Genomic DNA, 21607 nt, shown 5'->3' with positions numbered 1-21607 from the left:
TTCCACTAATGTACGTACCCAAAGAAAAATGACCATGGCCTCTCCTTGTGTGCCACTGCACCCAGAGTTGGTGTCCTGCCCTCCGCCGGCCCCGATGGCACACTGGCAGAGAAGAAGGCTGTGTCACTGTGTGTTTTCAAACTCAGACAGGGTAGCTCCTTCCAGCCGGACACAGAGACCTGAGGAAAAGTGGAAAAGGAAGGAGCTGCATTAGAGTCAAATCCTGACAGGGGTTCAGAACCAAAAGGTAACTGTTAACATGTGCCAGCTTCACTTTCCACATCCCCAAGGGTGGGGACCTGGGAGGTGAGCAGGCTGTGCCCTGACTTAGTCAGTAGTTCAAACCACTGAGGCATGAGGCAACTAATTTCATTTAGAGTTTTTACAGGAATCTGGGTTCCTGATGGTGCTCTGCCTGTGTGTGTCTGTGAATGCGCGGGTGTGCACGTGTTCACACGCATGCATCTTGTGTGTGTTGTGTGTGTACGTGTGAATTTGTGCGTGTGTGTGCACATGTGTGTTGTGTACAGGAGGGAGGGAGGGATACACCTAATCTCATTGAGGCTAAACTTAACTCACGTGACAAACATGTGCCGCCTGTTTGCCAGAGGCAGATGGAACGATCCATCCAGGGGCCTCTCCGTGGAGTCACCTTCTGAGTTGCAAGTACCAAGACTTTCACAAGTGTAAATGTTGGGGAATACTTTTTTAAGGGATAAAATTCTTCTAACCATTCAGTTTAACAACCCAATTTTCCCCGACTTGTCTTCTCAATCGACCTAAAGAAATGCTCTCGGAGTATTTCTTAGTGCCAGCCAAACGCCATGAGAACGCCCTCCTCACAAACGTGTCCGTGAATTTCCCAGCTCTAGCAATGGTGATGAAGAGGTTGCACTGCGGGCCCGAGCCAGTCCTCAGAGAGGTCTGCTCGAAAGCGTGGCCCTCGGCTGTGGTCTGGGAACTCGGGCTTCAGGCACGTGCCCACCACCTTCTCTGATCTGCAGGGTGGTCACTGTGCCCAAGCAGTCCGCACAGGTGACATCCGGAGTGCCGCGCAGCCTCCTTCCCTCTGGGACCTGGGATCATGGCTGAGGGGGACAGAGGCGGCCCCACCAGCTTAGGATCAGCCTGGTAGATGGTGCTTCACAGGCAAAGTCACAACGTTTGCTGGAAAATCCAGTGTGTCTTTTGCAACTCTGCTCCATACTCTTTTCGCTGGATGGATGGGTGTATTGATGTTGTAACAGGGCCACTCACGGGGTCCTGGGAGTCTGCCCAGCACATCACTGAAACTGAGGGTCCTGGGGACTGAACACTGTCACCCGGAGACGTCCTCAGAGGAGGCCAGCCTGAGTGACCTGTACACGCCCTGCGTTCCTGCTCCCGTTCCAGGCCCAGACTCCTACTTCACTGGTGTTCCGGGCAGACCTGGCCCCTCCCCTGGCCCAGCTGCACAGGGTAAGGTACCCAGGGTCTTGGCGGTCCCTCCTGCACACACGCACCGTGGGACACCTGCCTCCTGCTCTGCCCGGTCCACAGTCTGCTCTCAGCCAACAGGGCTCCCCACTCCCCAAACTCTGCAGCACTGGGTCTTCTCTGCACCCCATGATGCCGTCACCTGCCACCCTTTCTGACCCCAGCACAGCAACTCCCCTGCTGTCCAGCCCTATTCCAAACCGATTCCTGTCCAGGCCCCCAAGTGGGGCCTGCCTTTCTCCTGCCATAGGCACTCCCTTCACCCCCAAGTCCTCAAAGGCCCAGACTGCCCTCACCTCCTCTAGAGCCTCCCTGGTGACCTCAGCCTCTTCCATTTTCTTTGTGTCATTGCCTGCTGGATAATCACACATTCTGCCAGTGTTCCGTAGCTGCCGAAACAGACTGCCACAAGGAACAGGAACTGGTTCTTTCGCAGTTGTGGAGGCCGGAAGTCCTGATTTAAGGTGTCTGCGGGGCCCTGGGCCTCTAAAGACTCCAGGGAAGAATGTGCTGTGTCTCTGACTTTCTGGTGGCACCAGTGGTCCTAGCACTCTGTGGCTTGTACACACATAGTCCTTCTCCCCCTCCATCACCCCACTTCCTCCCAGTGCACCTGTGTCTCTGTATCTAGACTTCCCCTTCTTACCAGGGTACTAGCCATTGGATTAGAGCCCATCCTACTGCAGTATGACTTCATCTTCACTTAGGCACTCAGTAAATAATTGATGGATGAATGGGAGGATAGAGGGGTATATGAGTGGATGGATGAGTGGGAAGATGGATAGATTAGTGGATGGGTGGATGGAAGAGGGGATGGATGGATGGATGGATGGATGGATGGATGGATGGATAGATGGATGGATAAGTGGATGGAAGGATGGGTGGATGGATGGGTGGATGGATGGATGGGTGGATGGGTGGATGGATGGATAAGTGGATGGAAGGATGGGTGGATGGATGGATGGATGGATGGATGGATGGATGGATGAGTGGATGGAAGGATGGGTGGATGGATGAGTGGATGGATGGGTGGATGGATGGATGGATGGATGGATGGATGGATGGATGGGTGAATGGATGGGTGGATGGATGGATGGATGAGTGGATGGATGAGTGGATGGAAGGATGGGTGGATGGATGGGTGGATGGATGGATGGGTGGATGGATGGATGGATGGGTGGATGGATGGGTGGATGGATGGATGGGTGGGTGGATGGATGGATGGATGGATGGATGGGTGGATGGATGGGTGGATGGATGGATGGATGGGTGGATGGATGGATGGGTGGATGGATGGATGGATGGGTGGATGGATGGATGGATAGATGGACGGATAAGTGGATGGAAGGATGGGTGAATGGGTGGGTGGGTGGATGGATGGATGGATGGATGGATAGATGGATTGTTGAGTGGATAGATCAACAGTTCTCAACCTGTGGGTCAGGACCCACAGGAACTGCGTTAAAGAGCTGTGTCATTAGGAAGGTTGAGAACCACTGGGGTAGATGGATGAGTGGATGGATAAATAAGTCAGCGAGTTCATGGGTGAATTGATGATGGGTAGATAGGCGGATGAAGGGTAGATGGTTTAGTCCGTGGGTGTATGAATTAGTGGGTAGGTGGATGAATGGATAGATGGATGATATTACAGGAAGGTGTGAGGAAGTTCACATTTTCTGTAGGTAAGTAATAGAATTTGGAGAGGAAACCAACTAACTGATGTTCATTTAAACCTAACTTCCTATAACTTGCGAGCAAATGGATTTTATTGCCATTTTTGAGAGAAAGCTCTATTTTTGGTAAAAAGCTATGTGGTGGTGGTAGGTATACAACATTCCCACTATAAACACTGTAATTGTTGCTGCATAGAGGAGAAGCCAGATGAAAATGTGCTGAGTAAGCAACTCTGTGATGTGAGAGGCCCCTCGTGGAATCTGGGAGTGAAAGATTCTAAATGCCCCACTTCTTCAAAGCATGAATTGCAAAAGGATGTGGGAAGTTCCATTTCTATCAAGAGCACTAAAAACACCTTTTGTCAAAGGAACGCTCCCAGCGAGCTTCGCTTGCTCACCCGTGGCCCTTTGGGAAACATATCCTGTGAGCTCCTTGTCCCCGTGCTGTCCAATGCTGCTGTGCAGTGTCCACAGAGACGCTGCCATGTGGCTGCTGCATGCTCGGGCCACTTTGTTAGGAAGCCCTGCCCACCTCACCCTGAGCACCAAATACCGAGTGACTGAGGTAATCCTAGGGCCTTCCAAAAAGCAGAGCCGCTGCGAGAACACCCGTGCTGGTTCATCTGCAAAGTCAGTCTCAGGCTGAGGGCCACACACACACACACTCTGTGGGCTTAGCAGGAGGCAGCTCGTTAGAGACCCCTGCAAGAAAGCAGCTTTGTCCCGCGCTGCTTTGCACAGGCCCGTATTCATGTCTCATTGTTGTTTGCAGGAGAGGCAGATGCAGACCAGAACAATGGGACCTCCTCTCAGGACACAGCGGTGACAGACTCCAAGCACACAGTGGACCCAAAGAATGCCTGGCAAGACGCCCACCCAGCTGACCCAGGGCGCCGCCCCCACTTGGTCCGCCTCTTTTCCCGAGATGCCCCCGGGAGGGAGGACAACACCTTCAAAGACAGGCCCTCCGAGTCCGACGAGCTCCAGACCATCCAAGAAGACAGTGCAGCAGCTCCCGAGGGCCTGGATGTGATGGCGTCACAGAAGAGGCCCTCCCAGAGGCACGGGTCCAAGTACCTGGCCACAGCGAGCACCATGGACCATGCCAGGCATGGCTTCCTGCCCCGGCACAGAGACACGGGCATCCTCGACTCCATCGGGCGCTTCTTTGGCGGTGACAGGGGTGTGCCCAAGCGGGGCTCTGGCAAGGTGAGCTCTGAGGAGTAGAGGAGCTTTAGTTTAAATGGTAAAGGAAAGAAAAAAATCTGTCGGGGTGGGGGGGAATGCCATTAGAGGACAGACTGACCTGCAGCCTCCCGTCTCAGGCTTGGGCCCTTGCTGGAAAATGTGCCCAGCCGAGGCGTGGGCCTGGGGTCCTGCCTAGGTATTTGTGTTAACATGCCTTCCCGCTCCCCTCACTGTGGGGCTGTGATCAGGGTGCGGCTTGGGAATGCAAGGACGTTCTGAATTCCGGATCCCTGAGGGTGCTGGGCACCTGTGCTTAGGGGGCTCTCGCCCGGTTTTGCCTCTGGTGCGTGTTTCTGGGCTCAACAATACATTGTGCTCATTTTGTTCCTGGAGTCGCTGCTGATGGCTTCATATCGCTCCCCAACAGTAATACCACTGATGGACTTCTGAACAAGCGCCTGTATTTAAATCCGCCTTGAGCAAATATTCTCTTCTAATTGTTTAATAGAAAGGATAGAGGGATAAATGAGTGTCAATGAATGAAAAGTGTATTATTTTGTGATTCCATTAATTTGAATACAGAGTCTTAGAAGTTTCATTATTTTAAAGCAACTTTTCTGTGTATAAAATGTATCATAGGAAATAAGAGCTGCCGTATGATCCTGTTTCTAAGAGTGGCTTCTGGCTTAGACCATGAACAGTCTGTGTCTGGTGTTGCTTTAAGAGCTGATCCCCGGTGTTATTCAGTTGCAGATATAAAGCATTTCACAGGGTCTGTTAGAGCAGTGGTTCTCAACCTTCCTAATGCTGCAGCCCTTTAAAACAGTTCCTGTGGGTCATGACCCACAGGTTGAGAACCACTGTGTTAGAGTGTTGGAGAGTTGAGTGATTTTGGAGAGAGAGAGAGTACTTTTTCTGGAAAATCCCCTGCTGTAGTGAGTGTTCTTGCACAACCCGTGAGATGCAGCTTTCCTCTGCTGTGTCCTATGCTCTGAGTCTCTGAGAATATGAGGAGCTTCTGGAGAGCGTGCTGGACAGAGCCCCTCATCCTGTTAATCTGTAGCTATAAAAACCACAGGGTACCGGAGAGTTTGGGTCTGCAGCTGCAGTTCTTAAAATTATTAATCACAAAATGGTTGAAGATAAACATGTCAGTTTTACCCTCCTGAGGGGTGTTACAGCACATGGAAATTTTAAGCAATGCTATGGTGTCTCCCCGCTGCCCCACATGGGGAGATCACGCTGAGACGCAGGGGTGACTCGTGTGAATAGCACAGTGCTTACGGAACTTCTAGTCTGCTTGGTTCGTCTACCGTTTGTACTGGTAGACTTTTCCCTTTACTTTTTGGCAATAGTCCCTTGCCCCAAAATGCCGCCAGCTGCCCTACTGGCCTCTCCCTGGGTAGTGCTTTCTTAAGCAGAGCCATGGAAACCCACCAGGCATCCGCGGGTGAAGCTACTGTCATGCTGAGCTCTGTCTGCACGCAGACCGCCAGTTTCAAAACCTTAAGCTATCCTGCTTAATTCAAGGCACAGGAAAATATATTAAACTAAGCAGAAAAGATGAAATAGCTGGATAGCCCATATTATAAAGTAAGCTTCATTTTAGTGATAATGGGGTAAGGTCAAAAAAAATAGAGAAAGCAGGGCATGAATCATTGTGGCTTTATCTCAAAGTAGACACATAAACACTTAGATGTTTTTCTTTCTTTATGTGAGATTATGAACTTTATTGTTTTAAATCTTTTATACCCTTCCATGTTTTCAAATAAAAGATGTTGGTCTCAGAAGTAATCAATCTCTTGGCAACATAATGTCACCATGTTGTCAAGGACCCAGAAAAATCAAAACATTTTCACAGGATTTTAAAAAATAGAAGCAGTTTTTAATTCATTGTTTTTAAAATGTTAATATATCAGTTCTTTTCACTACTGAGTGTTAAATAAAGAGGACTTTTAGATACAGTGTTACCCTGTGATACAAAATCAGTCGATCGGCTTTTGGAGAAAGTGAGAACTTTTTCCAGAAAATCCCCTGGTGTATTAGGGACACATTTCCCTGGAGGGCCCTTGCTTAGAGGATGAATGGCAACCTTTGTCCAACTCAGCTCTTAGCGTGGAGTCCTCTACAGGCTGGAGATGCCCCATGCCCCCCTACTCCTGCCTACAAACCCACAGTTGCCCTGGAAGCCGGGGGTATTTATTGGTTTCACTTTTGTTTTCATGTTGTTTTGCTTGTTCACAGCACCCTCCTGTGTGTATGCTAGAGAGGGCTCAGCGTAGGAGAAAGGGCGAGGGCAGGCCTGATCATGGCCCATGGCCAGGACATCCTGCCCTCCCTCTGTCCTTTGGGAAAGTTATCAGTCCACTTCCCTGTCTCCATCAGCTTCTATTTTTCACAGTAGGATCCTGCCAGCCTTGAATGAGCCCCTCCCCATGACCCTGTGAAAGAGGCCATTTGTCTCAACTGCCCCCCTCTGCTCTTCCTGAGGGCACATGACACAGGAGGGGTGCTGCCCACCCCCGGGCTAGGGAATGCACCAAAGACACCCACCCTCTGTGTGGCCGGGGGTTGACATTCAAGAAAAGTACATTAAAAATTCCTTGAGGAGGCATATTCTTTTGAGAGCCATAAATGAAAAGTGCATTCACAGGGAGGAAAGAAAGGCTGTGTTGTTGTGTTTAAGGAACAGGAATGCCAGGGCTTGAGGGATGGGTGAGTGCTGGGCGGAGACTGGGCGGGGCTGGAGCTCCCTCCCTCAGCCTCACCTCCCCCCACCCCAGGGTCAGTCCCGCGCCAGGCCTATCACCTGAGGCCTTGAAACATTGGCTTCATCTAGAGAGGAAGTGAGCTTCCACAAAGTAGCCGAGCTGGACACGGGATTCCTCCTGGACCATTCATAAGTGAGAATGCCGGAGGACAGGCCGTCTCCTGTTCTCCAGAGCATACACTTGGCAAGGTTTTTTTTCTTTTTTAAGTTGGGTTCCAGACTGATGAGTTTCCCTAGGGTTCTCTATGTTTTTAACATTAGAAGCTCCACTTGTAACCTGCTAATCTCAGCATTCCATTTCCAACAATCAGTGCCACTCCTATGCCACTCATTCCGACCATTCAGGATAAGAACCGTTTCTGTCACTTAACGCTACTGGATATAAGGGGTCTTGTAAGTTAAGCCGAATGTTCTGTTGCCTGATTTTTTTTTCATTGCATTTTAATTTCATTAAACATATTGTCATTCTACTGGAACTTAATTATTCACTGTTTTTGTGACACTCTAATTCTGTAGAAGCATTGTCATCCCATAGGCACCTTCCCCATTTGGGGACCATGTGATGGGCACAGGGGAGAGCCAGAATGGAGCCAGTGGTGAGCTGTGTGGTAAACAGTGGTGAACTTGGCCGTTCATCACTTGTGTTGGATAAGAGATTTGGCCAGAGATCCTTCTAGACAAAGTCCAAATAGGGTGGGTACCTTTATAGCTGCACCAAACAAAAGCCTTTGCTGTTTCTCATAGGAACTCCTTCTGAGGAGCAGTTACTGATCAGGATTTCTCTGGCTGCGCCGCCAGCTCCCTCCTGTGCCTTCCATGGTCCCCACAGCCATTGCCGGCAGGGTTTGACTAGACAGCAGTTACCCTAGAACTCAATGAGTCTGCCCCAGCGGGGACTGTGCTGTATCCTCTGTACAAGTGACATATTGTGAATTACGTGAACATGTTCAATGGTACTTGCCTGTGGTGGTTGTGGCACAGTTTGATTTTGTTATAAACTTTTGCTTTATATATATTTCCTCCTCCTGTGCATTCATTAAACAGTTTAACAGAACAAGAATGGTGCACTAATTGCATGCAAACTTTTTTGAGTTGTCTTTTTTGGTCGTCCTGCCTAAGCATGTCTGGTGTTTCTGGCATTTTTGTGGCCTTGTGACATAGCCAGCAGGTAAGTCTGCACACCCGAGTCCCTGACACGTCCACAGGGGCGTTTGAATCTTTTCTTTTCATTGACAGCAGAGTGTCCTGGTCTCTCTGGGTGTTTCTGATGTTTTCCCCAAAGCTCACAAGCACGTGAGGGGAGTGCAGGGCTCTGGGTCACCTGCTGGCCTTGGTGCCACCTTGGACCTGGCACACTCAGGGCACACAGCACAGAGATGGCTGCCCCACACCCCTGGGAAGGACATAGCACAGAGATGGCTGCCCCACACCCCTGGGAAGGACATAGCACAGAGATGGCTGCCCCACACCCCTGGGAAGGACATAGCACAGAGATGGCTGCCCCACACCCCTGGGAAGGACATAGCACAGAGATGGCTACCCCACACCCCTGGGAAGGACATAGCACAGAGATGGCTGCCCCACACCCCTGGGAAGGACATAGCACAGAGATGGCTGCCCCACACCCCTGGGAAGGACGTAGCACAGGTGTCAAGGAACCTCAGGAAACTGAAATGAGGGGTCTAGTCTTCCTGAGAAGGAAGATGCGTGTGTGCGATTAGGGGCAAATTTGGGGTAGCTCAGAAACAAGGGAGAGATTTTGGCATATTCTTCCCTCAGCCTGATGGCAAGTCCTACCCGTGGGCCCCATTCTAACCCGTCTTTCTCCTTAAACTCACTTCCACTTTAAGGAATTTATTTCCCTCATTATTTATTTTCCTTTTGGTTAAAAAATAAATACATACATATATATATTAGCCATTTGGTGACAGGCAACTCTGATTGGTCCATGCAGAGGTTGGCTTCACATCGGAGGGGCCATGGCTGTCCAAGGTGCAGCAGGCAGCAGAGCCGGCGTGGACCTCTCACCACATCCTTGGTGTGTGGGGCTGTGGAAACCCCCACCTAAATCTGCTTTCATATGTTGTTAGAGTTTTCATCATGTCTGTCTCCAGGCTCCAAATGCTCTGAAGTCCTTCCAGTTTATAAAAAAAGTAAAAAGGAAAAAAGCTAAAGGAAAACCAAGTGTGCTGAGGGACCCCCTACACGGGGACTTCGCACAGTGTGGGAAGGGCCAGTCTAAAGGAAAACCAAGTGTGCTGAGGGACCCCTACAGGGGGACTTCGCACAGTGTCAGGTGAGGCCAGTCTTACCTTTCACCTTCTCTGGCCCTCCTGCTGAATCACTTGTTTTCCCCGTTCTACAAAGATGCATCTTATACTTCTCTCGTCAGACCTGAGGTGCAGAGGAACCCAGGCCCGGTTCCCCTTCCTGGCTCTGGGAGGTCCAGCTGCTGGGGAGCCCGGGGCACAGGCTTCCTGCAAACCATGGACAGGACCCCTGTGTCCGTCCCAGCCATGTGCCTCCCCCCGCCAGGATGGACGGGTGTGTTGGGAGAGCAAGGTAACCCCAGCCCGCCAGGGTCACATGAAGATGCCTCAGTGGGGGCCTCTCCACAGAGAAGAGACATTAAGCAGAGGCAGGGTCAGCAGCAGGTGCTTCTCTGCCTGGATCGAGCTCTGCAGCACGGCCTTGCCGGAGGCCACCCGCTGAGGGCCCTCCTCAGGGAGAAGGCCAAGTCTCATCAAGACTCTTACTTACCTCTTACTTCCACAGGGTGGGCCAGTAAGGCCTACTCTGGAATGAATCCTCAATTCCCCTGCTATTTACCCAGCATTGTCAGGTCCCTGGTAATTCCTGCTCATACCGAAATAAGTGGCCTCTCTCATTCAGGGAGGACTGAGATGAGAAGAACAGCTCAGCACGCGGTCCCCCAGAGCAGCCCTGGGAACCCTGGTGTGTTCACCTGCCACAGCGCCCCTTACACTTCCAGAAATGTACTGACCCTCTTCTGCATCTGGGCTGAGACCCATACCACCAGTTGCTGCTCCCGTCCAAACAGTCCATTTCCTCTCTAGCTGGTACAAGGCATCTCCTGACACCCGTATGCTGATTCTATCACCTTGACCCCCATAAGCCCTCTCATCCCCACCCGTTACCCTCTCTCTGCCCCTTGCTCCTCCTCTCCCCCACTCCTCCAGCCCTGCCGCCTCCTCCATTTCACTGTGACAGTGCAAATACAGCTTCCTGAAGGCCATTTACCTTGGTCTTGTAATCTCAGTTTTCTTTGTTTCTTTGTTGTTGTTGTTTTTGGGGTGGTGGGGTCTCACAACAATCCCAAACTGAGTGCTGTGGGGTCATAGCTCACAACAACCTCAAACTCTTAGGTTCAAGTGATCCTCCTGCCTCAGCCTCCCAGGTAGCTGACACTACAGGCACCTGCCACCACCCCCACTAATTTTTGTAGTTTTATTAGAAACCCTCACTCTTGCAAGGCTGGTCTCAAACTCCTGAGCTCTGATAATCCACTCACCTCAGCCTCCCAGAGTGCTGGGATTACAGGCGCGAGCCACCACACCCAGCCACGTGGTCGTTTAACCACGCTGCTCAGAATTCACTGATAAATACTCAGTGGAACTGATAGAATAAGGAGACTACACTAAATTAGGGACAAATACTGTTCAGGAAGGTGTGTAACAATGCAGTTAAATCCACGGCTCCTGGGAAGGAATATTAAAGGAAACTCTCGCTTATATTAAATTCTGAAATTTCACCAACACCGAGGAAGGATGATGGCAGGAAAATGTGATTGGCTACAGTGCCTTTGAACTCTGCTGCTCTTAAACCATATCCTTAAGTCTACAGAAAACGTGCAAGGGCCCATTCTCAGACAAATGAGCCCTCACAGAGCAGGGACGACTTCCACCTGCATTTTCCAAGCAGACGCTCATGCACTTGCTGTCGGAGGTAAACAATGAAGTTCTGCAAATAAGATTGGATGAAAAACGCATCCATTGCAGCACAGACGGCAGAAAACCCTGTTAGCACACCTGCTGGGGTCTGGGACGGCCTTCCTTCCTCTCAGAAACTAGCCCCATCTGTGCACCAGGTACTGAGAACATGTGGGCCCACAGCTCAGTGCAGAATAGGCCCTGGAGGAAAGCATGGCACCTGAATCTTCCCTTCTGTGCCTTCTCTTTGTGTATGTGCCCCACCCGAGCCTTTGGAGGCCACGTCTGTCCCCTTCACCACGCCCTGGTCTGTGCACCCGCCTGCCCACTGACCCTCCACCCTCACCCCTGCTCACTCCTCACCTCCTGGGGTCTCGCCAGCCAGCTCTAGAGGAAATTTGCTGGAGGCCGTGGGTCTCTGCCAGGGCCCACCGGACTCACTCCGCCTGCTCTGTCCCTCGGCAGGTCCCCTGGCTAAAGCAGAGCCGGAGCCCTCTGCCCTCCCATCCCCACGGCCGGCCTGGGCTATGCAACATGTACAAGGTAAGATGCCAGCAGACGCCCTCCCATCAGGGCCAGGGCCACCATCCTCACCCGGGCTCTGAGCTCTGTGTGGGGGCTCCAAGTGTCTGCCCTCCACCTGCACAGGCAGGGGCTCAGGGAGACATGGCTCTCCGGTCCTCAGTGCATCCAAAAGTTGGCAAAGCAAGTGAGGTAGGTCTTGAAAAAGAGACAGAAAAACCGTAGAGGGCTGAGAGCACCTGCCCTTGAGTGCACAGGGCCCCACCAGGCAAAGCATGCTGTCAGGTCAGAAGGGACCACCCCTGTGGAGTCACAGCAAGGTAAGGAGGTGTGCTCCCTGTGCCAAGGCCAGAGGTGCAGCCCCTGGTGACACTCACAGGCCTGGGAGGGTCGGCCTGACCATGGCCACGTGCTCACCTGAGCTCAGTCTGCTCTGAGGAGAGGCAGCTGGCAAACACCTGCACAGCTACGCGTCAGCCAGCTAAGCTGTACAATAAGCACCCTGGGAAGTCTGGGCCCCTGGGTGTCCTTACTGCCCTCAGCGACACCACCCCTTGTCCCTGAGTGGCTACTGCAGCTGCCCAGGAGTGACGGCAAGGACGGGGCACCAAGGAAAGGGGGAAGGAGCCCCTCCTGAAGGCCCTGTGAGGAGCCTCCCTCGCCCACGCCCTTGGGCACCACACAGACTCGGCTGGCCTGCATGCTTCAAAGCAGGCACTGTGGTACCTTGGCACCTGGGAACGCTCTGATATCTGGCTAATGTGGGGAGGACGTTGCTCCGACACGCTTGGCTGGGCTCCAACGGTGAGGGAGGGAGGGATGTTGCAGAGCAGTCCTGGAGGGAGCGGTACTAATCAGGGGCAGGGTGTGAGAAGAGAGGCGTCAGTGGCTGCAGAGTGGCTGGTGGCGTGTTCTAAGCTGCACCCCACCCCATGCCTCTCTGTGTGAAGCTGTGTGGTCACTGCCAAGAAAGGACCAGAAGAAGTGAGGGGTGTCCTGCTGGCTCCGGGGTGGCCACCCAGGGCAGAGGCTGAGAGTACAGTGGGGCAAGCCCAGGCCGGGGGCCCGGCGTAGCCCCTGGGCAGTCATCGGCGCCAGAGCCATGACCGGTAGGCAGCGGTGCCCAAGAAGGAGATGGAAGAAACTCTCCAACCAGTGATCTTGGTGGCACTGGCCTAGACGCCTGGTCGGGGGTTTGTGTCTAACTTGAACCATGTCTTAGTGGTAGTCACGCTTACAGGTTCCATTTTGAAAACAAACACTATGCCCTCCAGCAGCTTCCAAGGGTCACTGGTCCTATGGGCAGCTCGTGCTCCCTGGACAGCCTGGGCAGCCACCTGGGCTTTCCAGGACAGGCTCAGGGTGGCCACATCCGCCTGCTGCTTCACCAGCAGAGCAGAACTCCACACGGGTGTGTGATGTGTCAGGGAGAGCAGAAGATGGCCCAGCTCCCGGGTGGGGACCTCACTGCGGCCTCCCCTGTGTGGACTGACCTGCCCCAGAGCACAGCGTGTCCCAGGGAGAAACCCCAGACACATCCTGGAGCTGGGACGGGAGTGCTGGGGCCACGTGCAGATAAGAGCAAGCAACTATGGCAGAATATTTGATTTTTCCTTTTTAAAAAATAATTGAGAAAAACCAGCCCTTCAGCTCTCCCACAGTTTCATCCTGGACATATTTTTACATAGAGTCTTAAAGACCTGGCCAAAAATAAGCAAACCTATGGGAAGGCCAGCTATGCAGCAGGGAGCCGCCCCTGCAGCTGGGCTCCGGTGTGCGCACAGCGGCTGCCAGGTGTCAGCTCTCTGCTTTGCTGCCTGCAGTCTGTGGGGCCCCATTCTGGTCTACCTGGGATTCGGATGTTCTTGGCAAACACACTTTGGAAGAATTAAAATGCAGAAAGCACCAGACTGGGGGAGGGGCGGTATGTACAACACCGTGTAATGAAGGGAAATGGAAGAGGAACCTACTGGGACCCACAGACCATGCAGCCAAGCAGACGGCTGTGGCTGCGAAGAGTGTGACAGCGTCAGCCTCGAGGAAGAGTGGCAAGGCCGGATGCTAAACGGTTTTAAAATCACGTGTCCTCTGGATTCTGACAAAGCCACGTGGAGTGAGCCTGCAGGAGCCACGAGTGTGCTGGGAGCCGCGGGCTGGGTGGACGGGGCTGCTCGGCCGGGTGAAAGCAGCGGGGGACCTGGACTCCCTCCCCACACTCCAGGTGGAGTGACATGGGCAGATGGCTGCTCTGTCTCAGCTCACCTGCTTCTCTGTGTCCAGCTCTGCCTCTCCATCTCTCTTTCCTTCTGCAAAAACTCCAGGAGGGTAGGACACGCCCCCCCCCACTATGAAGTAGGATGTCACCTGGCAAAGGACAGCTAGTTCCAAAGCTGAGGATGGATGACATCCTCCAGAATCCCTGCTGAGTCCAGCTCCAGGAGACTGAGCACTGCCCTCCGTGGGAGTGAGGCGTTCATTCCCTCGAGGACAGGAAGGCAGCAGGGAACAAGGATCAGTGATTCGCACTTTGAGAATCCAAAAGCAAGTTGGAAAAGCAAGAATGATTCTGAGGCTGAAAGAAGGAATGACACACACATGGTGAGAGACAGCGGACAGCCCAGGAGGGGACGGGCACCTGCAGAGGCTGCGAGAGGGGCCCCTGGCTGGAGCCCGGCAGAGCCGGATGGACAGGAGGCACTGTCCTGCGGTTAGTTTCCTCTGAAGTCCTCCGCCTCGCTGCTTACAGACTGACCAGTCGCTCCTGGGCTGCCTTGGAGGACACTGTCCACACAGTGGGCACCCCCAGGTTTACTGAAAGACACCCCTACTTCCAAGCCCAGCAGCTGCCACCCCGGCACATGGTCTAGGAGTCAAAACATTTCTTGTGGGAAAGCGCAGGAGCAAGAATCCATCCAGAACACAGGGTCAGGGCTGACTCCCCCACGGGGCAGCGTGGCCCCAGCAGGTGTCCAGCTTCCCGTGGAGCAGCAGCAGTGGGATGTGGCACCTGTGCCCTGACACCTCCTCTCCTGCACACACAGGTGCCGTCATGACCCTGCTGATGGCACTCCAGCAAGGCCAGGAAGATGCACAGCAGCCACGGAGCCCAGGAGGAACAGCACTCACCCTGAAGGACCCCGGTGGCCAGCTGTGGCCTTGAGCCAGTCACGTTTGTGCTCTTGGGCCTCAGTTACCTCAACATTAAAATGGAAGTGTTGGATCAAATGATTGTAGATATGTTTTTCCCCTGTCTCCTGGGGAGGTTTCACAACACATGTGAAAACCCAGCTGTCACTCTGACCAGGAAGGTTTGCAAGGCGACTAGGAGTGTGTCCAGTGTGCTGCGTCTTGTCTGGGGCCTAACAGCTTGAAACCCATCTCTCCTGGGTGCTGCTCACACAGGAAGTTTGTAGTAGACTTTACTCTGACTTCGTCAGGTCTGATGAATTGATTCCCTCATCATTTCCCAAAAATGCCTCTGAGAACATTAGACTGACTCTGATGGTGCACAGTTTGAGGAGCCTTTGCTGTCTGCTGCAGATCTCACTGCTTGGAGAAGGTGCTGACATGAAGGGGCGCCCGGGTGAGGGCCCACATGGCCCAGCAACACGGCTGTCCCTGCACCTGTGCCCGGCCCATGGCCTTTGCCTGCTGCAAACTGGTTGCGGCTTTCCTTTTCCTTCCAGAGAAAACATGGCACCCCATGACCCCCAAACCACATGCATGCCCACGTTCTCTCTCTGCAAGAGAACAGTTGGATTCCAAAGCCAAGAAAAAGCATTCAGGGTAATTATGTTTGGTTTATGCCTCTGTTTTTAAGTTAGCTTGATATTTGTGCTGAAAAGAGTCTTCTGTGTACTTCAAACACATTAAGATCTTTAACATGGGAGCAGAATGATGAAGTCCAAGCCTGCGTCCTGCAGGGATGCTACAAACCGCTCTCTGGAACAGCGGGGCCAGCGTGTCACTGCCTGGCTGGCAGCTCCAAGTCACCCTTCCCTTGGGGAACAGACATTTCTGAGCCTTCCCTGCTGGTGAGGCCATCCAAGTCCTCTTGCCAGGAGCTTTCTAGGGGGTCCTGAGACAGGAATGAACAGGGTATTCTACCCTGAGGCTCCCCCGCTAAAACCACCCCTCCACGCAGGCTGCCATGCAGCTCCAAATAAGACAGCAACCTGCCATGTGAAAATATACCACTATCTCTTCCCCACAAAGGTGCTGTTTGTTCACAAACTCTGAGCCTGTCCACCCACCAAGACGAGAGAGCCAAGGACCAGGCACTGAAGCTTTTCCTCTAAGGTTAAACCCCAGGTCAGAAACAGTGATAGAGAGAGCCACGCAGCTTGCAGGGGCTCTGGGCTCTGAGCTGCGTCTGTCGGTGCCCAGCCAGAGCCTCAGAGCGCAGCCCCTTTCAGAGGCAGCTGATCAGCGAGCACACCTGAGAAAGTGGCCTCCCAGCCTCTGCTTTCAGCTTCACCATTTGCTAAAAGTAGAAACCCTCAAACTTGAAAACTGCTCCCCATAGTTGTGGCACAGAGCAGAGCCTCAGGACATGCTCACGGTGCACACCTAGACACCACCAGTCCCCAATAGCCTGCATGTGCGCTGTCCCATAGCTGGGAAGAAATATATTATCAGAACAGATGCCAAGAAAACTGAAAGTCTGTCTGAGTTTCTCAGGTAATGGAGAAAAGCCAGGTGGAGGCGGTGCAGCTTTCCATCCAGAAGGGAAAGGCCTGTGCTCTCCGTAACTCACGTGAGTCAGTGATTCAGGAACAAATGTGTTCTTAAACTCAGCAAGAGTCAAATCACAGGAAAAACATGTATATTATTCAGACAGAAAAGAATTCTCTCCTGATTGCAAAATCTAAAATGCCCTGAATTACCAGAAAAACACACAGTGCTGTCTCCAGAGTCAAACACAGTAGATGTTTGACTAGAAATGGAGCAACGGCTTCCCCAAGATACACACACGGAAAACTGGAACTGGAAAGAGCCAGGACATTCATGATCTGTGAGGTCCTGGACTGGCCAGCACCGTAGGGTTGGGGGCTCCGGGAACGAGAAAAGGGAGGGAGACAGCAGAGGATGTGCATCCATTTCACACCTGGCAGATGGGGTTAATTCGTCACCAGCCTCTAAACTGTGGCCGTGCACAGCCTGGTCAGTGATGTCTTGTGATGGGCAGCACCTTGGCTGCTGGCTGGCTGCCCGGTGTCAAGAAGACACCCAGCTCTGACCTCCAGCTGCTCACAGGCTGCTTCCTCTCCCTGGCTTCACATGGCTCATGGGGAAACAAAACCCAAGGCATCTGACAGGAGGAGGGAGCTGTATATGTAAAGTCACTTAAACGAGAGTTCGGGGGTACGTGAAAGGACAGGGTAACCCCCTCAAGACGTGGGAAGGCAGAGAAGACGGCAGAGGATGTGTGTCCATTTCACAGCAAGCTATGTGTGATGAGTCTTCATAGAAAGAACATGATAAAAGGAAGCAGATAAGAAAAATCATTTCATTGATTTCAAATCTCACTCTGCTTTTTCTTATCATGGCAGTTCAGAAAAACAATGACGATACTTCCAATCTGGTCACACAGAGGAGCCCCTGAGACCCCTGCTGTCTGGGCTTCTTGAGAGAACCACAACCACCAGAGATTGCTCAGGGGGACAAAGGAAAAATCAAATGTGTTCACTCTTCTCTCTGAGGACCACTAGTAAAACCCTGAAAGTGAACAGCAGGTGTCCCAAATGCAGCCGTGTGGACATATGAAAAATCCCACAAGGTTCAACCTGAACTTGAGAGGAATAAATATCAGGACGTAGGCTGGTCAGCTGGCTGGCCTCCAGACACACAGGCAGAACAGAACAGCCACAAGCCATACGATCCTTATGCTCAGGTAGGACGGGGAGAGGGGCAGGGGGGCTGACAGGGCCTCGCATTTTAAATGCATCCTTTAGAATACAAAGAAAGCTGAAAACTCTCATTGCATTAACTAGACCTTCATCTGTTATCTATCAGTGTTTACCCACACATAATTAGGAGCTAGTTTTCTAGTGAAGAGCAAAAATTAAAATTTCTCTATTTCCCTAGAACAGTGATCTTTTTCAAAGTGTTCCATGAAAATTTTTAAAGATCATTAATTAAGTTCAAAGCACAGTAAGTATATTCTTTTTCTTTTCTTTCTTTTTTTTTTTGATCAACATAATTTAAGTGTGTCACAGAAGTTTAACTATAGGTTCAAGGATGCCATGAAATTAAAAAAAAAAAGAGGTTGAGGGCTGTGCTTTGGCTCAGTGTGTAGGGTGCTGGCCCCATATATTTGGATTCGGACCCAGCCCCGGCCAAACTGCAACAAAAAACAGCCAGGCGTTGTGGCGGGCACCTGTAGTCCCAGCTACTCAGGAGGCTGAAGGAAGAGAATCGCCTAAGCCCAAGAGCTGGAGGTTGCTGGGATCTGTGACCCTACAGCACTCTACCGAGCGTGACAAAGTGAGACTCTGTCTCTTAAAAAAAAAAAAAAAAGAGACTGAAAAATACTGTTTTAGATATTAGCTGACATATCTATTCATTGGTGTTGTCAGCAGATAATAATTTCTTTTTCCCATATATGACTAGACATTTTTATATTGAGTTCTTAGTTCATCTTGATGTAAGGTAAGTCTACAAACTTTTGTAACCAATAAATACACAGAATACAATTTTTAACATCCATTCTTCCTCTTCCCCTTTCCTCTCATCGGATGAGCAGCCGGTGAATTTCCTCATCCGCTGCTGAGATTCAGGTTTGTAACATGAGCCTCTATTCCTGCCTCCCAGCCACAGTACCCAGCGTGGCCTGGCAGCCCCCAGCTGGAGACAGGGCAACCCATAAACCAAGCGTTTGCATCTCAACTTCCAGAGCTGTGAGATGACGTGGCCTGGTAGGGGCAGCACTGAGCAGCACGTCTGGTGTCCAGGCAGCAGGGGTGGAACCGGAGATGCTTTTTCCCCTCCGGCCAGCCCAATGCTTATAGTGTGAGTGCTTTTTTTTCTGCCCCTTGTTCACACTGAATCCCTCTGGGGACAGGGATAAGTGTGTGTTCCTGGAACTTGCATGAACTACCTAAAAAATGCCAATAAGAAAACTGTCACTGCTTTTAGCTGCTGGCTTGACAGAGAGCTGTTGGATATGTCCTTCATAAGGTGAGCACCAGCCAGGCCTTTGCTTCAGGCTCTATGCTAATGGCCTCACCGAGGGCCCCACTGTGTCTCTGTAAAGATAGTCAGCAGGGGGCCCAGGTGGAGAAGCCTGGTGGGGGGGTCCTCCGTGGGTGACCTCCCTGAGAATGCTCACGTAGGGTATGAAGGGACAGAGGCGGGAGCCAGCGTCCTGTTCCCCACCCTGGGAACGACAGAGCCAATGTTATCAACTCAGTTTTGTGAATGACCAGTTTCCCCAAAGCCAGTATACAGTGAAATAAACCAAAAGTGTAAACACAAAATGTACTCACTTTCTGTTAAAATACATGATCTGAAAAGAGACCAGACTATCTCTGATGATGCTTAAAAGATGTCCTGACACTATGTGGTGTTGTCGTCGTCGTGAACACCCTCCCGTGGGGTGGGGTGTGGATGGGCCAGATCTTGGGGGTATGGTGCTCTGCCCGGCCTCTTGTCTGCGCCTACTATTAACTACTATGCAGCTCTCAGGAGCAATTTGTCCACTCGGGGACAATCTTCCAGTCCCATTCACTCATCCTCACATGTCACCTGATTTATCATTCATCCAGAAAAGACAAGCAAGCCAAGTCCCAGATGTGGGGAAAACCCAGAGGGGCTTGGGGTCCAGAGCAGCAGGGGTAAGCACCTGGAGCGGCCAGTTCTGGGGAGAGTTTAAATTCCTCTCTCACACAAGACATGAAGTTCCGAGCTTGACTCTCCCCCCCACCAACAACCACAAAACCTCAGAGGCCACTGGATATTCATATTTTTCAAGGTGCAGCATTTTGTTCCGAGTGAGAGTGACTCCATCAATTTATCTCCTTTAATCAAATCCAAATGCAAGTGGGGGTACAGGCCAGCATCACCCCCACTCCACAGAGCAGCTGCTATGTTCAAAGGAGGAGTTCAGGCCGGCTCTGAGGACCACCGAGCTTACAATGCCTCAGATGAAAACTAATCCCTTCTTATCGAGTCCAAGTTTAAGAACTCCCAGCGTTCCTGGACCTTACGACAAACTGGAAAACTTCTAGAAATCCCTTTCTGATTTCTGCACCAAGGACCAGGCACCAGACGCAGCAGATGGGCGCTCCCTCTGCTGGTGAAGTTCGTTGTGGTTTTGTGTTCGCTGTCTTACTCATCATGAGGCCAACCTATATTCGTACAGAAAGAGAACGCTAACCTGCTACACAGCGGTTCTCAACCTGTGGATCACGACCCCTTTGTAACAATGAAAATACATCATGGCGTTAGGAAGGTTGAGAACCACTGTGCTGCCAAGAAAAGAAAAATCAGGTTCCCAAAATGTGTGCCTCGGGTGATCCCTTCACGGCAGTCATGTATTTTATCCGAGTTTATGTCCAAAGGCCCGTCTCAGAGTGTGGTCATCTAAGTAAAAAGTTTAAGCTTCCTAAGGCTATGGCCCTTTAATACAGTTCCTGTGGGTCGTGACCCACAGGTTGAGAACCGTGGGACTATAAATGCAGGTTGTCCATGAGTGACAGAGTTTCTCCCACAAGTTGTCTTACTTTATGTAATAACCTTATACAAGTATGCATTATTGTTTCCAAACAACAGAAAATTTTTATTTTGAAATTTTTTCAACCTTCACTTCTCTGAAATATTCAGCTCCAAATAACCCAGCTTTTTTGCTGAAATGTCCTAGCACCATTGACAGACCAATGGCCACACGAGGTCAGAGCTGTGGGTACTCCCTGGGTTCCAATTGGTCATCACCAGGCTCTGCGGCCACTGCCTGTTTCAGAGGGCGACAAACCCTATTCTTCCTTTGCCTTTAAATCATCTAGAAGGGAAAGGAATTACTTGAAACTGGAGAGGCATAGACAAAAAGACACAAATCTTGGCAAGCAGCTGCAAACTGCTAGCAATCTTGGTTTTTTCTTTAACTTTAGTGAGTACAAAGTACTTCATTAGAGAATGCTAAAAATGTGTCCTAAAAGTTAACGAGTTAATCAATGGGAAGCTGGGTTCAAGCTGGCCACACCCAAGGTGACCTTGCCCATCACAGTGCTCTGGGGCAGAGGCTCAGGACTCCTGGCAGGGACAGGTCGTGGCTGGTCCAGGCCTCAGAGGGCTCTGCAGTGAAGGTCCCACTCTGGCCTGTGAGGGGAGGGAAGTTCAGGCTCATGCTCTTGGAGCCCCTCCCATCCTCCTGTCCTGCTGTGCCCTGCTCCATGGTTTCTTTCAGCCCCAGCACTCTCTTCCCATTTCTCCCCTCCGCAGAACAGGTAATCTTGTTTACAGTGAGGCATGAAGGAATGACAAGGACCCTCTCCCAATAAGTTGTGAAATAAACCCTCTCCCAAACACCACTTTTAAAATATGCCAGCTAATATGGTGCGTTTATTGGATCACCTGTGCCTCAGGGAAGCCATGGACTCCGAACCTTCCCAGATCTAAACTGAGCAGACTTTGGGGCATATGGTGAGCAAAAAGCGGTGGCTGGCCATGGAGAGGGGCCGCAGAAGAGGCCCACAAGCCCCAGTGGGAAGATTCCAGAGAAAGCAGGCTTCTCCTGACCACCACAGGCCCCGCCTGTCCACATCAGAGGTGCAGTGCCAGGAGGACAGCCTGATGCAGGACTCACACCCCAGCCAGCAGCCCCCAGCGCTGATTGCACGCTCCTCACTTCATGAAGGCACCTTGGCCTTCTAGGTGGCCTGGGTCCTGATATCCTGTGCTGGCATCCCAAAGAACGAGGGACTCTTGTTTCTTATCAGCCTGTTGAGGATGGGAGAGCTATTTGGGCATCACTTTTGTCAGAATCATCCAGGACTCAGGAAAGTCATGGCCAGACCAGATGAGCACCACTG

The 21607-nt window shown here is 51.6% G+C and overlaps 1 protein-coding gene across 5 annotated transcripts in view; it reads left to right on the top strand.

Moving 5' to 3' along the window:
* Positions 1 to 21607, top strand: part of MBP (myelin basic protein) — a 112304-nt gene that overhangs the window by 72467 nt on the left and 18230 nt on the right. For 2 of the 5 annotated variants that reach the window (XM_053571088.1, XM_053571085.1), the window contains 2 exons: positions 3922 to 4358; positions 11523 to 11600. In XM_053571088.1, the coding sequence (XP_053427063.1) occupies positions 3922 to 4358; positions 11523 to 11600 (515 nt within the window). Of the gene's footprint in view, positions 1 to 1247; positions 1459 to 3921; positions 4359 to 11522; positions 11601 to 21607 lie in introns of those variants that run through there. The other 3 variants (XM_053571089.1, XM_053571087.1, XM_053571086.1) reach the window with 2 other exon arrangements.

The sequence above is a fragment of the Nycticebus coucang genome, chromosome 19 (assembly GCF_027406575.1).
Source record: "Nycticebus coucang isolate mNycCou1 chromosome 19, mNycCou1.pri, whole genome shotgun sequence".
NCBI classification, from domain to species: domain Eukaryota; kingdom Metazoa; phylum Chordata; class Mammalia; order Primates; family Lorisidae; genus Nycticebus; species Nycticebus coucang.
Note: the sequence above shows the minus strand (reverse complement) of the source record. Positions and strands in the feature narration are given on the sequence as shown.